General features: G+C 37.5%; 1 protein-coding gene across 4 annotated transcripts in view; it reads right to left on the reverse strand.

Moving 5' to 3' along the window:
• Window positions 1-476: 476 nt before the first annotated feature.
• The window catches only part of Trpm7 (transient receptor potential cation channel subfamily M member 7), an 88,368-nt gene continuing 72,445 nt past the window's right edge, over window positions 477-16,399 (reverse strand). The window contains exons 30-40 of one of the 4 annotated variants that reach the window (XM_029536376.1): window positions 14,438-14,505; window positions 12,711-12,745; window positions 11,248-11,273; window positions 9,435-9,485; window positions 9,291-9,356; window positions 8,080-8,363; window positions 7,879-7,961; window positions 7,524-7,729; window positions 5,621-5,672; window positions 5,414-5,520; window positions 477-1,876 (exon numbers count right to left, since the gene is read on the reverse strand). In XM_029536376.1, coding sequence (XP_029392236.1) covers window positions 1,746-1,876; window positions 5,414-5,520; window positions 5,621-5,672; window positions 7,524-7,729; window positions 7,879-7,961; window positions 8,080-8,363; window positions 9,291-9,356; window positions 9,435-9,485; window positions 11,248-11,273; window positions 12,711-12,745; window positions 14,438-14,505 — 1,109 coding nt within the window. In that variant the 3' untranslated portion in view covers window positions 477-1,745. Of the gene's footprint in view, window positions 1,877-5,413; window positions 5,521-5,620; window positions 5,673-7,523; window positions 7,730-7,878; window positions 7,962-8,079; window positions 8,364-9,290; window positions 9,357-9,434; window positions 9,486-11,247; window positions 11,274-12,710; window positions 12,746-14,437; window positions 14,509-16,399 lie in introns of all 4 variants that reach the window. The other 3 variants (XM_029536375.1, XM_021192646.1, XM_021192645.1) reach the window with 3 other exon arrangements.

Genomic DNA, 16,399 nt, shown 5'->3' on the forward strand with positions numbered 1-16,399 from the left:
AGCTGCCCACTGTAAGCTCAGAGTTTAGATCCCTAGAATCCATATGAAAGCCAGCTGTAGTAGTGCATGTAATTCCAAAGCTTCCTATGGAGAGATGGAAGGAAAGACAAAAGGATCCCCTAGACACACAAGGGTCAGCTAGCCTGTGTGCACAGTGCTGACAGACAAGATGAAAATAAGGCTAAAGTAGCTAGCAAGATGGCGTAGCAGGTAATGCTTGCTGCCAACCCCGATGACTTGATTTTGACCCTTGGAACCTACATGGTGAAAAGGAGAAAGCTGACTCTTGCAAGTAGTCCTCTGACCACAAGAAGTGTACATCTTCCAGCCAAAATAAATGTGAGTGAAGAATGTATTCTTACAACAGACTTCAGGACTGACACCTGAAGTTGTTTTCTGATCTCCACACATAATCCATTGCATGCCCCCCCCACACTGACAAACCATACATTTCAGAATGAGTAAACTCATTAAACATCTGTAAACAAGAATAAATTTAATTTCTTTTAAAGATTTAATGATATACAAAACGTATATGGTATAGTATTTTTAAGTAATACACCTTTTCTCTCCACATCAACATTAAACACTATTTAACAGCTTATCTCTGCGGCCTTGTCTGTATCTATGAGATACACTATTGAATACAAGTAAGCTTTACACTGCTCCTTCCAAATAAAAATTAAAATTAGTACCTAGGAAATGAAAAGAAAGAGAAAGCATAAAACTTGAGTCAAATGATAAGCTTTTCTTGTTGCTAAATATGCAAAAATATCTGGGCAATCAAGTTATATTTTATTGGCATGAAGTTGTATTGTGATCTCCCTATACTGTATAAGGATAATCCAACAACTGATTTCTTAAGTACCAGAAATAGAATTCACATTGACACATTCCTACAGAATTTTAAATGTGAGAACTCACATGACACTCTGATTTGATACACTAAGTCTGTAAATCTTTGGAGATGTATGCAACTGCAGGCTGTTACAACTGTAACCTTCCTCACAGGAAACACCCATTGAACAGTGAGTTCTTATTTATCATGGCTTTCTTTTACTTAACATTGATAAATGTTAAAAAATCCTTTTGTACAATTCAGGTTTTGTTTAACAAAAACTGGCTGTATCCATAAACATACTCTAAAGTTGATTCTTAAATAAAATGTCTCTTAGAAAATGGTCTTCATGGGGCCCTGGATTTGATCCTCAATACTACAGGAAAAGAGGGAGGGAGAGAGGGAAGACAAATGGTTTTCAGTGCAGGCTTTGTAACATGCCTGTGAAGCAAAATTGTAAGGAGTAGTTCTCCCGTGGCCACAAACATCTAGTTGAGAGCTAACATTATCACAGAGCACAAACTGAGGAAGACATTTAACCAAAAAGCTGCACACTTTAGTTTCCTTAGCTGGATGGCTGTAACTGAGCAGCCAATAACATCCGAAGACTTGACTTTGGTTAATGGTACGGCACCAAGTGAGAGAATCACCAGGCACCAAGTGAGAGAATCACCACTCTCAACAGAAAAGTTTCAGGTCCTTCACTGGCCGAAACTCTCTGCCAGTTAGCATTTTCCAGCTGTCACCTGCAGCCTCCAGGCGTTTTTCAATGAGAACATTACCTCTAGACTATGTGTGGGGCCAGCAAGCTCATTTTGCACACATTTTCCCATATCAATTCCCTCCTGAAAGGAAAACTTGACAGTTATACTTTTGTGAAGTGTAGGCAAAAATCAATGATTCAGTACTATAACATCAGACGAACAGAATTTGTTGCTTCTGATTCTTTGGTGGAATTTCCAGACTGAAGATTCAAATCTGATGACTCATCCTGAGGAAATATAATTTTATCAGGCGTGTAATCATTCCTCTTCAGATCTATGTTCACAACCCCAGCAGAGAAAAGGAAAAATAAGAAAAGTCAGAAACTTACAAATGAAGAATTAAGAACATTTTCTACATTAATTTTCCTCTAAATGTGTCAGATCTATTTCCTTAAATTACAAACTTAATCATACATTTCTATATAATTATTACATAAGGAGTACAAATCAGTAAATCATGTAAATATGATAATATAGCAACAGACAATATATAAAGTGTGTACAATTTTGTAGTTATTTAAGTTTACAATACATTAATGAGCAGAGTGTACAAGACCCTGCTTTTGTCACGCTTACAGGGTCACAGTCTTGTACCACAGATGGAAAATGCCCCATGCTCACTGCACTGTTATGGTTAAGATTGTGAAAATGGCTATCACACCAAAAGCAATCTACAGATTCGATGTAATCCCATCAAAATTCCAATACAATTCTTGACAAAAATGAAAAAGAATCTTAAATATCACATGGAAACACAAATAAATTAGTCAAAACTATCTCATTTTTTTTCATAATCATTAAAAAAAAAAATTACCATCCAGAAATCAAGAGACACTACAGAGCTATAGTAACTTTAGGGACTAGCATAAAGTTGGACCCACTGAACAATGGACTAGAACTGAGGGCCCACACGTTAAGTGCACACTCCTACCTGAAAGACACCAACAAAATTTCAGAGGGTATATTCAACAGATGTGCTTTACAAACTGGGTAGCTACATGTAGAAGAATGAAATCTGATACTTATGTCTCATCCAGCACAAAACTCAACTATGAATGGATCAAGGAACTCAACATAAGATCTGATGTGCTGAATCAGATAGAGGATACAGTTGGGAATAGGCTTAAATTCACTGGTACACGAAAGGACTTTCCCAACAGGATCCTAGCCATGTAGACATTTAAGACCAAAAATTAATAAACAGACCTCATGAAACTAAAATATTTCTGTACAGCAAAAACCACTATTATTTGAGTGAAGAAGCAAGCTACAAAATGGGAATTATCTTTAACAAACACCTGACAGAGGGGTATCTTGAATACACACACAGACAAAAACCTAAACAAAAAAACTAAACATGAAGAGAACAGAAAATACACTGGGGAAGGAATGATAGAAAGACTAAGAGCCACAGGAGGTACATAAACCCAAGGGAACGATGTCTTCCAGACACAGGAGAGCAGCTGCGTATATAAGCACTCACAGTGATTCTAACAGCACAAGCCCCATGTAGATCAAATGTCAAAACGGAGAGGTGACAGGTAACTTCTAATCATAGTCAAGGAACTACCTGGGAGAAGAAAGTCAGTATTCTTTAAAAATGTCCCTATAGAACACTCCTCCATTGCTGGTGGGATTGCAAGCTTGTACAACCACTCTGGAAATCAGTCTGGCGGTTCCTCAGAAAATTGGACATAGTACTACCGGAGGACCCAACAATACCTCTTCTGGGCATATACCCAGAAGATCTCCCAACTGGTAATAAGGACACATGCTCCACTATGTTCATAGCAGCCTTATTTATAATAGCCAGAAGCTGGAAAGAACCCAGATGTCCCTCAATAGAGGAATGGATACAGAAACTGTGGTACATTTACACAATGGAGTACTACTCAGCTATTAAAAACAATGAATTTATGAAATTCTTGGGCAAATGGATGTATCTGGAGGATATCATCCTTAGTGAGGTAACCCAATCACAAAAGAAGTCACTAGATATGCACTCACTGATAAGCGGGTATTAGCCCAGAAACTTAGAATACCCAAGATACATTATGCAAAACAGAAGAAGACCAAGAAGGATGACCACTGGGTGGATACTTCATTCCTCCTTAGAATAAGGAACAAAATACTCATGAAAGGATATAGGTACAGAGTTAAAATTTAGAGCTAAGATGAAAGGATGGACTATCCAGAGACTACCCCATTCGGGAGTCCATCCCATCATCAGCCACCAAACCTAGATACTAATGCTCATGCCAGCAAGATTCTGCTGAAGGGACCCTGATTTTGTGGNCTCTTGTGAGGCTATGCCAGTGCCTGGCAAAGACAGAAGTGGATGCTCACAGCCAGCTACTGGATGGAACACAGGGTCCCCAATGGAGAAGCTAGAGAAAGTACCCAAGGACCTGAAGGGGGCTGCAACCCTGTAGGTGGAACAACAATATGAACTAACCAGTACCCCCTGAGTTTATGTCTTTAGCTGCATATGTAGCAGAAGATGGCCTAATCGGCCATCATTGGGAAGAGAGGCCCCTTGGTCTTGCAAACTATATGACGCAGCACAAGGCAAGGCCTGGGCCAAGTAGTGGGAGTGGGTGGGTAGGGGAGCAGAGGTGGGGGGAGGTAAAAAAAATTAAAAAAAAGAAAAAAAAGTCCCTATAGATAGCTCAGTATAGATGGCTCAGTCAGTAAAATACTTGCCACAAAAGCATAAGGACTAGAGTTTTATTCTCAGAACCCACATAAAATGTCACGTGTGGCCAGGCTGAGGCAGGCGGATCTAGAAATTCAGAGCCAGCCTGATATAAAAAGCAAGACCCCACCCCCCAACTCCCCAACAAAGTAATTCCTGGTAAGTTGAACACACCAGGAATATATGGGTAGCACAAATGGACTTGATGGGTTTAAGAAAAAAAAGGAAGACACACAGGTGAACAGCAAGGTATGGCAGACAGTGAATACGATCAAAAGCCAGTGTGTGGAACTCCCAAAGAATTAATAAATCCTCAACCCCATTTTTGAGAAAGAGAGTTTATTTAGCCTTGGCTAACCTAGAATTCCCTATGTAGCCCAGGCTGGCCTTAAAATTCAGAGATACACAAGACTTTGTTTCCTGAATGCTGGAATCAGAGGCGTGTATAACTATGCCCACCAAAAAAAAAAAAAAAAAAAAAAAAAATTTTAAAGAAACAAAGAGAAAAAAAAATTCTCAATTTAATCAAAGTGTAAAAATACAGTTAATGGTTTTAAAAATATTTAAACTGACATTTTAAAAAAATTTTGTTTATTTTTATTTTATTTTATTTTTTTGTTTTTCGAGACAGGGTTTCTCTGTGTAGCCCTGCCTGTCCTGGAACTCACTTTGTAGACCAGGCTGGCCTTGAACTCAGAAATCCGCCTACCTCTGCCTCCCAAGTGCTGGGATTAAAGGCATAAGCCGTGTTTACTTTTCTAGGTGTGTGCAAGTGTTTTACTTGTATTTATGTATGCATATCATACGTGTGTCTAGTGCCCTCACAGACCAGAAGAAGGAGCCAAATCCCCTGGGACTGGAGTAATGGAAGAGTTCACGTGTACTTACTGTACTTACGAAGGAGCTACCACAGCAGGAATTCCAACCAATTACCCAAACCTTTATACCTTCCGCCTTTTTATAGTAAGCACCATATACAGCATATGGATTAAAATCCTATAAACTCGACATGATGGCAAATGTATATAATTCCAGTAATCCAGAGGCTAAGGTAGCCAAATCTTGAATTCAAAGCTAGCTTGGACCACATAGCAGATAAGGAGTGAAAATTTTTACCTGGAAGTTTAAGCTTTCGACAGCAAGAATTACAGTGATGTTTGGCTCTGAAGTTTTTTATTGCATCTTCTCCTAGATTGGCAGGGCCAAAAACCATGTCACAGGATCTACAGAATCAGCGAGTAAAGAAGGGAGTTTTTAAAGAAGTGGAAATGTGGAGTTGAAAACAGCAAATTATGCCACAACAAAACAGTTAAATCTCATTACCTTTTTTCTTCAGCTTTTATTACAGATGGGTCAGTCAAGTTTTCTCCTACTCCTTTAAATGCATACATAAAAAAGACAAATAACAGGATATAAAGGTTTATGTTCACATAATAAAACAGTGTGGAGATATTTTATAGCATCATTCTTTTTTTCCTTAAATTTGTTTGTTAATTAATTAATTAATTATATAAGTACACTGTAGCTATCTTCAGACACTCCAGAAGAGGACATCAGATTTCGTTATGGATGGTTGTGAGCCACCATGTGGTTGCTGGGATTTGAACTCAGAACCTTTGCAAGAGCAGTTGGCACTCTTAACTACTGAGCCATCTCACCAGCCCCCTTATAGCATCATTCTTAATTACAATGTTAATAAAACTGCACTTATCTCTCAAGCCAATTTAGGAGCCCACTGACAGAAATCAGAGAAGCAACAGCTCTGGCTACAGAAGCAAAATTAAAGCTGGAATGAAGGTATACCAATCCAGACATACATCATGTACCTCCATGTCACAGATTTATCCAATGCTTCAGACTTTGTGATATAGAAGGCGATGTTAAACGGAAGGGCAGTTAGTAGTAGTAGTACAGTGCTTGCCTAAGGTGTGAAAATCACATGTGAAGGGAGAATAGGTGGAAAGAATCTAGAACAAGCCCATGTTTTGGCTTTTTACCACTAGGTGAGTTGGCTCACACCATTAATCCCAGCACTCCTGAAGGAGAGGAAGGAGGATGTGTTGAGTTTGCCTGGTTTATATAGCGAGTTCCAGGTCAGCCAAGGATACAAGGATACACTGTGAGTCTGTCTCAAAACCCAAAGAACCAGGGTCGGGAAAGAATCTGAGCTTTTTCTCTTGGAAAAAGCAGCTGCCATGCAAGTCCAACTACCTAAAACCATCCTATTATAGGAAACCCCATTTTAGTTAGGAAGATGGTAGTGAACCAAGATCTAAGATATTTAATTCCAAATAAACTATCCAATGTCTTCAGCAGTTCAAGCTCTCAGAAAGGACAACAGTAATGAGATATCCCCATTATAGTCTATCTAAATTCTGCAAGTATGGGGCAGAAGAAATGACTCAAGAGTGTAAGAGCCACTTACTGCTTTTCCCAGCACCCACATGGAGGCTCACAACTGCCTAGAACTCCAGGGGACGTCCTAAGAACTGCAGTTCCAGGGGATCTGCTGCCCTCTTCTGACCGCCTCGGGTTTCTGGAAGCCATGAGTTAAGCAGTTGCTGTTATAAGCTACTAATTTATTTTGGATAGTTTAGTGAAAGATAACATAAAACAAAAAACAAAGACATTCATTACTGCTTTGATAAAAAATGATTTTTATACCTACGAAATACTAAGAGCTAGACAACTAAGAGTGCTGTAATAGATTTCATGCGAACATGTATCACCCTAACTATTAAGATAGGTAGGCTAGACAGACAATGGTGGAACATGCCTTTGATCACAATGTTTGGGAGGCAGAGGCAGGCGGATTTCTGAGTTCAAGGCCAGCCTGGTCTACAGAGTGAGTTCCAGGACAGGCAGGGCTACACAGAGAAACCCTGTCTCGAAAAACCAATAAATAAATAAACAAACAAACAAAAAAGATAGCTAGGCTAGGTGTGGTAGCACATCCCTTTAGTCACAGCACTTAGGAGACTCAGACAGAAAGGTCACAAGTACCAGGCCAGTTTGGGATGCATAGTAAAACTAACTATACCTTAATAAAAGTTAAGACAACCAATCTCATTATTCAAATCCCCAATGACTATACTGTTATTACTGTAAATGACTCATTTTACACTGACTACCAGCCTAAGATTTTAAATTAGCAGATATCTGTATATCATGTGTAATATGTGAATAGGTGAGAACTTCATTTCAGTATAATTAGTATTAGATTTACCTTGTAAGTCAAGTACCAGTAACTCCCCTCTGGTATATTCATAGGTCCAGTGGCTAAAGGCTAGCATGATCTCTTCCAGAGTATTTGTAGGAATGATTTCATCACCATTATTATTGTTGTATTTTCTAAATTCACCAGTCATGCACTCTTCTACAGCAAACCACTGCCCTGCTGAATGGCAGTACAACAGGAAAACTTCAAGGAACCTTACAAAAAAGTCAGATATCACCGAGAGTTGTAAGTGAGATTCTAATTAATAAGCAGCATGTATAACAAATACACAACAGCAACAATGAGTGCCAATAAAGACTGCTATCTAAATAATATTAAGTCCCCACCAAATGTTAACATTTACCTTGGAGAATATGGTATGGATTTGGGCTTCATTTGATTAAAGGCAAATGTGAGCTTTTGTGCTGCTCTCTGTTGTTGTATTTCCTACAGAAAAGGTGAAGGGCCTTGATCAATAGGTAAATAAGATTTCATTTATTCAGACTTCCAAAGTTAAAACAGGAAACTCAGATCACAGCTTACAGACAAGTTCACTGACACTTACTCTGAGACAGAGATGTAGAACCGTATCTTCTTTATAAATGCTTGACCATGTGTTTATCACCTCAGGAAGAAATGACTTAATGATATAAAGATGCCCTGATTTCAGGATATCATGCTCTGACCAGGTACACAGCACTTTGACTGCTCTTCGTAAACCGCCTCCCATTTCCTCTTTACTTAAAAACTCAATTTTGGCACAGAGGCCTAGCTGAGACCAAGAAGACATGCTGTTATTCAGTATACTGGGAGAACTCTCCTCCAGACGATACACTGTGACAGGCTCACCTGTAACACAAATGAACAGTTTAAGATCAAATCATAACTTTAAAAAAATGACAAAGAAAAGTAAGAATTTGTAAATATCTATGGTTAATATTAAACAAAAAATAAAAGACAACCCCAAAGTTGCAATTTTACAAAAATGATATGTGATAAAAATAGAAATACATTTTGAAGGGGATGTAGCTAACTGGATAAAATGCTTGTTGGGCAAACCTGAGGAAACCAGCACGTGGGCAACGGTAACCCAGTGCTGTTTGGAGCTCTGGGCTTTGTTAGTGACCAGCCTGGTTCCAGGTGCAGTGAGCAACAAGGCACTGAGTAACAGAGCAGGACAACCACGGTTCTCCTTTGGTGTCTGTGTGCACACACCACCAAATCTTATGCATATATATTACAAACATTTATTTGAATTAACAAACTTAAAAAAAAGTTTAATATTATTGAGCTTACGTTTAAAGACAAGCACTTTTCAAACTGCAGTATGTAACAACAACTGTGTGGGGAGTACAGACACACATAAGCAGGTGGGGGCTGGAAGGGAACATCACAACTAGATTATTTACAATTCCTCAGCAGCCAGCTAGCCACATTAGTTTTTGGAGCAGGGCCTGTAACTGGCCTGAAGCCCAGTAATTAGGCTAGGCCGGCTGGCCAGAGTGCTGGAAATGACAACACATGTTAGACTGCTGGTTAGAGCCATCTGTTTCCCCCCCCCCCCCATAATGTCAACTTTCCAGGTTTTGAAATAGAACAAAGAATGGTTTCTAATGCTCTCCCATATTTTAGCACACTCTGTCCTTCTCAAAGGCTAAGAAGGTGCACAAAGCTGGTATTTCTTCACAGGAATCCTCCTCAATCTGTCCTGACCCACATTCTTCTAAGTTAAGATTAGAGACCAGTTGCAGTTTACTTTATGATTTTGGGATTTACCTCGTGGAGGTACAGGAACGAAGGGAATACTCTGCGACAACCTCATCAGGTTATTTCTTTCCACAGCTGCATTGAAATGAGAGACAAATGATGAAATCTCTAATACTTCAAAGATCAGTAAATTTTGTTTTCAGTATCACTGACCTGAATAATAGTAATTTGTATCCAAAACGGGCTTAAATGGAGAAGCAAGACCTAAAATTGTAAAAAAAATCAGACTTTAAAAAGCCCTGTACAGCATAAATTTATGCTAAAACATTCTCAAATAATAATTTTAAATTTCTTTTATAACCTATCCTATCAGGGGAAAAAAGAAAGAAAAATAAGAAAAAACTACTATCACATGTCACATTTCACTAGGTAAAACAGTAGCCACTGTGCTCCAACCCCTGGGAAGAAGCACACGAGGCCCCACTCTCCATCTTGGCATAAACTGCACTTTCACACCTGTCACTTGAAAAGAAAAGCTGTTCTGTTTCTTGTCCTTTGGGTTTGGGGACAATAACCATCTAATTATTTTAGGTGTTCTAATATGAGAAGTGAGCTGGGATGTAAGGATACCCCAGATCCCCTTTTCCACAGCTCAATTTTATGTATGTATTTATTGAGGATTTTACTTTTAATCTTAGGGAGAAGAGATGGGAGAACAACAGACCTGTGAGGTACTACGTTCTAAAATATAAACAAGAAGGAAATCTGCTCTCTCACACAGACTAAAAACCAACAGTTTTTAACACTGCAATCGTATAAAGAGATATAGTATATACAGACACCTGTGTACATACACATGTATCATGAGGACTACAGCAGAGGATAACTAAGGCTGCCTGATTAATAAGGGCAGAGGGGAGAGAAATAGCAATCTGCAAGGCAGTGGATTTTTAGGGATACATTTACAAGAATATCTGAAGTGCTAAAGTACACGCTACATTTGAGAAACCCCAGGCAGTTTAGTATGAATGACTACATAAAATTAGAATAGTTTGTGGAGCTATTTGAACATCACCCACTGACACTCAGTCCACAGTATCTAATTCTACGGGTCTGTGGCACCACACAGATGACTCTACAGTGATCTGAATATGCAACCAAGATTGCAAATTAACGAGCAAGAGCATAAGCATACCTGAAGGAGGTGAAGCTACAGAAGCAGGCAATATCAAATTGTGAAGAGCCTAATATGTCATGCAAAGAAAGGACACTGCATTTTACTGAATGACAATGGGAAAAATGTCAAGCAGAGGAGTGGCAAGATCAAATCTTTTAGGAGAAATTATTTTGGTGGTAGAAGACAGACTAGCAGTAAACTACAGGAAGGAAGCCAGTATGGAATAACTACTCTGAAATACCTATCTGTCAGGTAGTAACTACTGAATATGAACATATGCATAAGCTATGACCCAGCAATTCCACCTCTTGGCATATAACCATGAGAAGCAAATTTATGTTTACTAAACATGAACAAAAATGCTTATAGCAACAGAAAGAATAATGATTACACACTGGAAGCTGCTGAAATGTCCATCAAATAGAATGGATAAATTCAATATATTCCAAAAAGGAAATACTACGAAATACTAATAATCCACAAACTACACTAATACAGTAATAGTGATGAATCTCTTAACAGTTATATATCTGCATGACTCCATTTATGTTATACCACAGACCCACATAAAGCAAGCCACTGTGTGATTTACGATGGAGGCCAGCCAGAAAGCCTGGTGGATTAACAGTACTCTGGGTTAGGGTGCTGGGGAGTGCTAACAGAAAAGTGGGCAAAGTAATTTATAGGTGGGTCATGTGTCTGTAAAATATCTATATTAAAGATGAGGGAAGTCTTCCAATTTCCCTGGATTTTTAAAACTTGAAGTCTAACATGTCTTACCTAAATAATATGGTAAATGCTTTAATTATTACCTTTAATTTTCATATTAAATCTACCACACAGACTCACCATTTAATGTTCCTCCTTCAGATGGCCTAAAGAAATATAAAAATAATATAAGTTGTGCAATAACCTTAGTTTTGACTATCATTTAATTTGTAATTTTTAAGATTATAATAATTACTTACTGAAATGTAATTTAAGGAATACAGATGTTTAAATCTGTCTGAACACTTGCCAGTCCCCTACTGCATATACAGACATGTATATATTTACATGTATCCATGTTACCAACAACTTGTACCTCCACTATATGGCTACATATATATTATTATTTTGGTGCTAAACTGATGGCAACTAGATCTTAATAATGTTTTTATTTCATAGCTTAGTATTTCATTCCAGTACTGTGACAATGCTAGGAAATTATTTTATATGATTCTAGAAGTATTCGAACAGACTGACTGGAAATGGACTGAAGCATCATCATTTTTCGAGAGTCAATTTCCAATATGCAATCCATTCATTTATAACAAGTCTTGATTCCAAATGGAAGTTCTTTGAATCTTAAGGATCCCTGTGCAAATGAGACATGTATAATGAAAACGGGAGTGGGGTTTGACCAGGATGAACTCCAGGCTGAGTCCTCCCAAATACATAGCTTTGAGCCTCATTTGAGACAGCACAAACTAGAACCAAGAGGACTCTGGAAATATAGAGCCACCAAGGTCTCTTCCTGATTCCCAGAATCCAACTGGCCCCAAAAGTTCTCTTCACTTTAGTAAGGGAAAGGATTTCGTGTAAGGAGCATTGATCCAGCATTATTCCCTTTCTTGATGCTAGTGAGACACTCTTTTCTCTGTATTTGATTCAACCCTCAGAACCAAAAAAGAAAAAAAGAATATTAACTTGTATTCTGTGTCTATTTCCTAAGGCTTTGGTTATGACTGTCTTACAAATGACATTAGAGATGGAACTCGCAAACAGAGCTGCCTACTTATGTCAACACTGTTTATTTCCTCCTATGTTCATACTTCTTCAGACTCACAAAGAGGAGACACTGAGATACATATTTCCTGAAACTGGCCATTCCTCTCCAGTTGTACTTATGAAGGACAATTGCTATCAGTCTGTTCTTGCTTACTCTTCTGGTTCTGTATTTGTTAGATAATTTCAGTATCCAAGCTTTCTAAAAATATTCTGTGTATGACTACTACTCAAATCAAGACATTTTCCACATGCAGTATAATGTTTGGTTAGAATGATTGATAAATATATTAATACTAACCAAGTACAAACGTAAGACATCACATAGGTCTTTCACCAAAATTAGTTAAGAGAAAACTGAAATAATAAGAAAAATCTGTGTAACTATATAGGAAGATTATAATAAAGATTCTCCAATTTTATGTCTGTAAAGATAAGAAATGCTACAACTATCTTAAAAAGAGTATTAAAGAAGAAAGACAGAAAAGAACAAAGACAGTATTCATTAACTCAGATACTTTTCAGGTCATTAAGAAAAGACTTACATTTCTCTGTTTGATGGTCTATCTCGTAACCAATCCTTTAGTCAACAAAACAAAACGAAAAAACAGAAAAACAAATATAGATGAAGTAGTTCTATAGAATCAATGTTAACTATTTAACATTTATTTCTTAATATGAGAACTTAATATAAAGTCCTTGTTTCATAGTTCCATGAAGGGGAATAAGCAAATTCAGGAATGTCATTTTCTACGATAGTGTGTGTATGTCTTTCTGAGCACCCATGTGGGTGTCTTCCTCTCTCTCTTACATGGGGACTGGTGATCCGAAGCCAGGTCCTGAGGCTTGCATCACAAGCACTTTACCTAACTGACCCATCTCCCCAGCCTCCAGAATTTCTAGTTCTTCAGATTCTTTATTTTAAGATGACATTATTAGTCTTCCAGCATGTCTCTGACTATACTTTGTGTTTCTTGCCAAAAGAATATCAAAATATAAGCAGAAATATTAAAATCACACCAACTAAATACAAAAAAAGTGATGAAAAGACAAGCATTAAGACGCTGAAGACATTTCATACACTAATTCATATGGTTTCTCCAGCAAACTTAGTAGTTATGTTGCTAGACATATTTAACTTCCCTAGACTGGGAATCACATTTTCTAAATTTAAATTTTCATATAGTTCATCAATTTACAAAATCCCAACTTGTTTATATTTCTTCAAATTCTTGACTCTCCTACAGTCAACCAGATGACTGCCTTGGTCTTTTATCTTTACTATCAAGATGGACTTACATCTGTTTGGGATTCTGGCTCTTCTTAGTAATTCTCTGTAGATTGCCTCACCCACTCTTGGCAAAATATTACTGTGTAGCCAGGTTGATCTGAAATCTGCTATGTAGCAAGGCTGGCCTTAAATAGGCTCCCTCCTCTTTTCTCTGTCCCCAGGATCTAGGATTACAGACATGTGCTCTACACTCATGGAACACTTGTATTATCTTTTTGGTTTTGTGAGACAATGCCACAACTCTGGTTGTTCTGGAACTTGCTTTGTAGACCAGGCTGACCTTGGAGATCCACCAGCCTCTGATTTGCAAGTGCTGAGATTAAAGATGTGTTATCAAGCTTGGTATTTTTCTTATTTCTCTATGTATTTTTTCAAATTTCTGATATTTTTGAATAATATATTTTCCTTATCTAATGTTTTATTTTAATCACTTCAAACACAATTTATTATTTATAGTCAGTTATTCTATTTTTAATTACTAGAGGTTGAATGGAGTCTCAGAAAAGAAAATCATAAGACTTTAGTGCAATACTGTACAATTCAAAATCACAGTAGACTCCTAGAGAGCAGGAGGTGTCACTGTGAAATTCTACTAACAATTCCTTTTCCTAATTTAAAAAAATAATATGGGGTTTTGCTTTGCTTCTTAAGACATGATCTCACTATCTAATCCAGGCTGGCTTCAAGTTTGAGGTCTTCTGCCTCAACCTATGGATTATTGAGGTTATAGTTCTGGGATTGCAGATAAATATCAAAGATGCAGTGCTTTAGTAAAACAACTGACTATGTTACTGTTCTATTGATTGTATTGTACAAATGCTGTTTTCTAGATACTTATCTGCTTTCACCTGAGCTATCTGTCTTGGTTGTCCATCTGGTTTTAAGAAAAGTTTATGAAAATAAAACATTAACACGAGAGAGAGAGAGAGAGAGAGAGAGAGAGAGAGAGAGAGAGAGAGAGAGAGAGAGAGAGATACAAACCGGTAACAAAGCTGCTTTAGAATCGACTTCTGGCGAGTCTTCTGTCGATGCTCTTCTACTACAGCTTTCTGCTACAAGAAATTAAAAAGACATAGTTGAACAACTAAACTAAAATGTTTCTAGGTAGAATACAACCTTCATAAGATTTCTTCTCTCCAGTATAAATCCTTCAAGCTATAAACTTATTCTAATATTCGATTTACTGTAAAAACCAAGTAAGAAACAAAACATAAATTAAAAACATCATAATATGATGACCAGGTTGTCTCCATCTTAAAGATGGCCTTTCCACCCCTGTCACTTGAGTAGCCCTAACTATAGTTTCTGACACTGTACAAGATTTGTTTAGGTTTTATTTTAATAACTTTAAGCTTGGAGATGTTCCATGAAAGGACATAGGATGATGATTTCCCTCCTCCTTCCCCTTCTTTTCTTCCTCCTCCTCCTTTTTCAATCATCATCACCATCATCATCATCACCACCACCACCATCATCACCCATCATTATCATTTTATACAGGGTCCTACTTTGTCGCCCTGGTTAGCCTGGAACCTGATATGCAGAACACTTACCTCCAGCTTACACAGATCCATCTGTCATCTTATTATCATTAAAGATTTTAAATTAATTTAGATTCTCTAATTTGGAATTACATATGACTATAAGCCTCCATGTGGGTTCTGGGAATCAAACCTGGACCCTTTTTTTTTTTTTTTTTTAAAAGATTTATTTATTATTATATGTAAGTATGCTGTAGCTGTCTTCAGACACTCCAGAAGAGAACATCAGATCTCGTTACTGATGGTTGTGAGCCACCATATGGTTGCTGGGATTTGAACTCATGACCTTCGGAAGAGCAGTCAGTGCTCTTACCCACTGAGCCATCTCACCAGCCCAAACCTGGATCCTTTTAAGAGCAGCACTTCATTGCTCAGTCATCCATCCCTCCATCCCACCTTACCTTTTACTCTGATGATAATAATGAGTGTCATACTGTTACCTCTATTCTTGATTTAAGATAATATCCTGTTGTCACAGGCTTTTTAAAAAAAAAAAAACCCAAGTGAACTTTAAAATGTAAACTATTTTTGGCAATGTCAAGAAATTAAAAGTCTCAGAAAAAGTTCAACACCAAGTGTACAAGGTAAAGTCAGCTACAGTGGTGCACACCTTCAATTTCAGCACTAAAGTGGGTTAGGCAGGGTGACTACCTTGAAGTCAAGGGCCATAATAAAACCCTATCTTAAAAAAAAACAAAAAACAAAAAACAAGAAACAAGAAACAAAAAGCAAAAAATAGTAGGTTGAAATATATTACAAAATGCTGGGCCAAACTTTTTCAATAACTTGAAAATGAAAGAATATTTAGTCAAATAGAGAATTTAGGATGCTGATTTAACTAAACTTGTGACATTACTGCACTGGCAGGAGAGGGTAAAGGTGTACATACTTATGTGTTATGTATTCAATCCAGAAAAAGCGGGAAAAGTGAGTTCAGATTCCATTGAGTTAAGAAAGCTAAGAGCCAGTCACGGTGAACACAACTTTAATTTCCGCTTTCGGGAGACAGAGGCTGTGAGTGTGAGGTTAGCCTGATCTAGATCTAAGATGAGTCCTGGGACAGCCAGGACTATATTGGAAGACCTTGTCTCACAAACAAACAAACAAACAAACAAACAAACAAACAAACAGCAAACTAAGAAAGAGATGACCTAAAACTGAAATGAGGATTGGGCAATAATTGTGTTACTTTTAGAGATAAAACACATATTATCTAAAATACTATCTGACAGTCTCACCTTTCTTTGATAACTACTCCTATCTTTACTGGCCTTACTTCTAGGACTAGAATATAAAATACAAACAGATACAACTTCTGTCTTATTTCTCATCTTAGTTCTCAATATATCATGATAAAGTGCGACTTGTGTAAGTTTTTACAGATAACTTTTATTGTAATTAA

Source organism: Mus pahari, chromosome 3, assembly GCF_900095145.1.
Source record: "Mus pahari chromosome 3, PAHARI_EIJ_v1.1, whole genome shotgun sequence".
NCBI classification, from domain to species: Eukaryota; Metazoa; Chordata; class Mammalia; order Rodentia; family Muridae; genus Mus; species Mus pahari.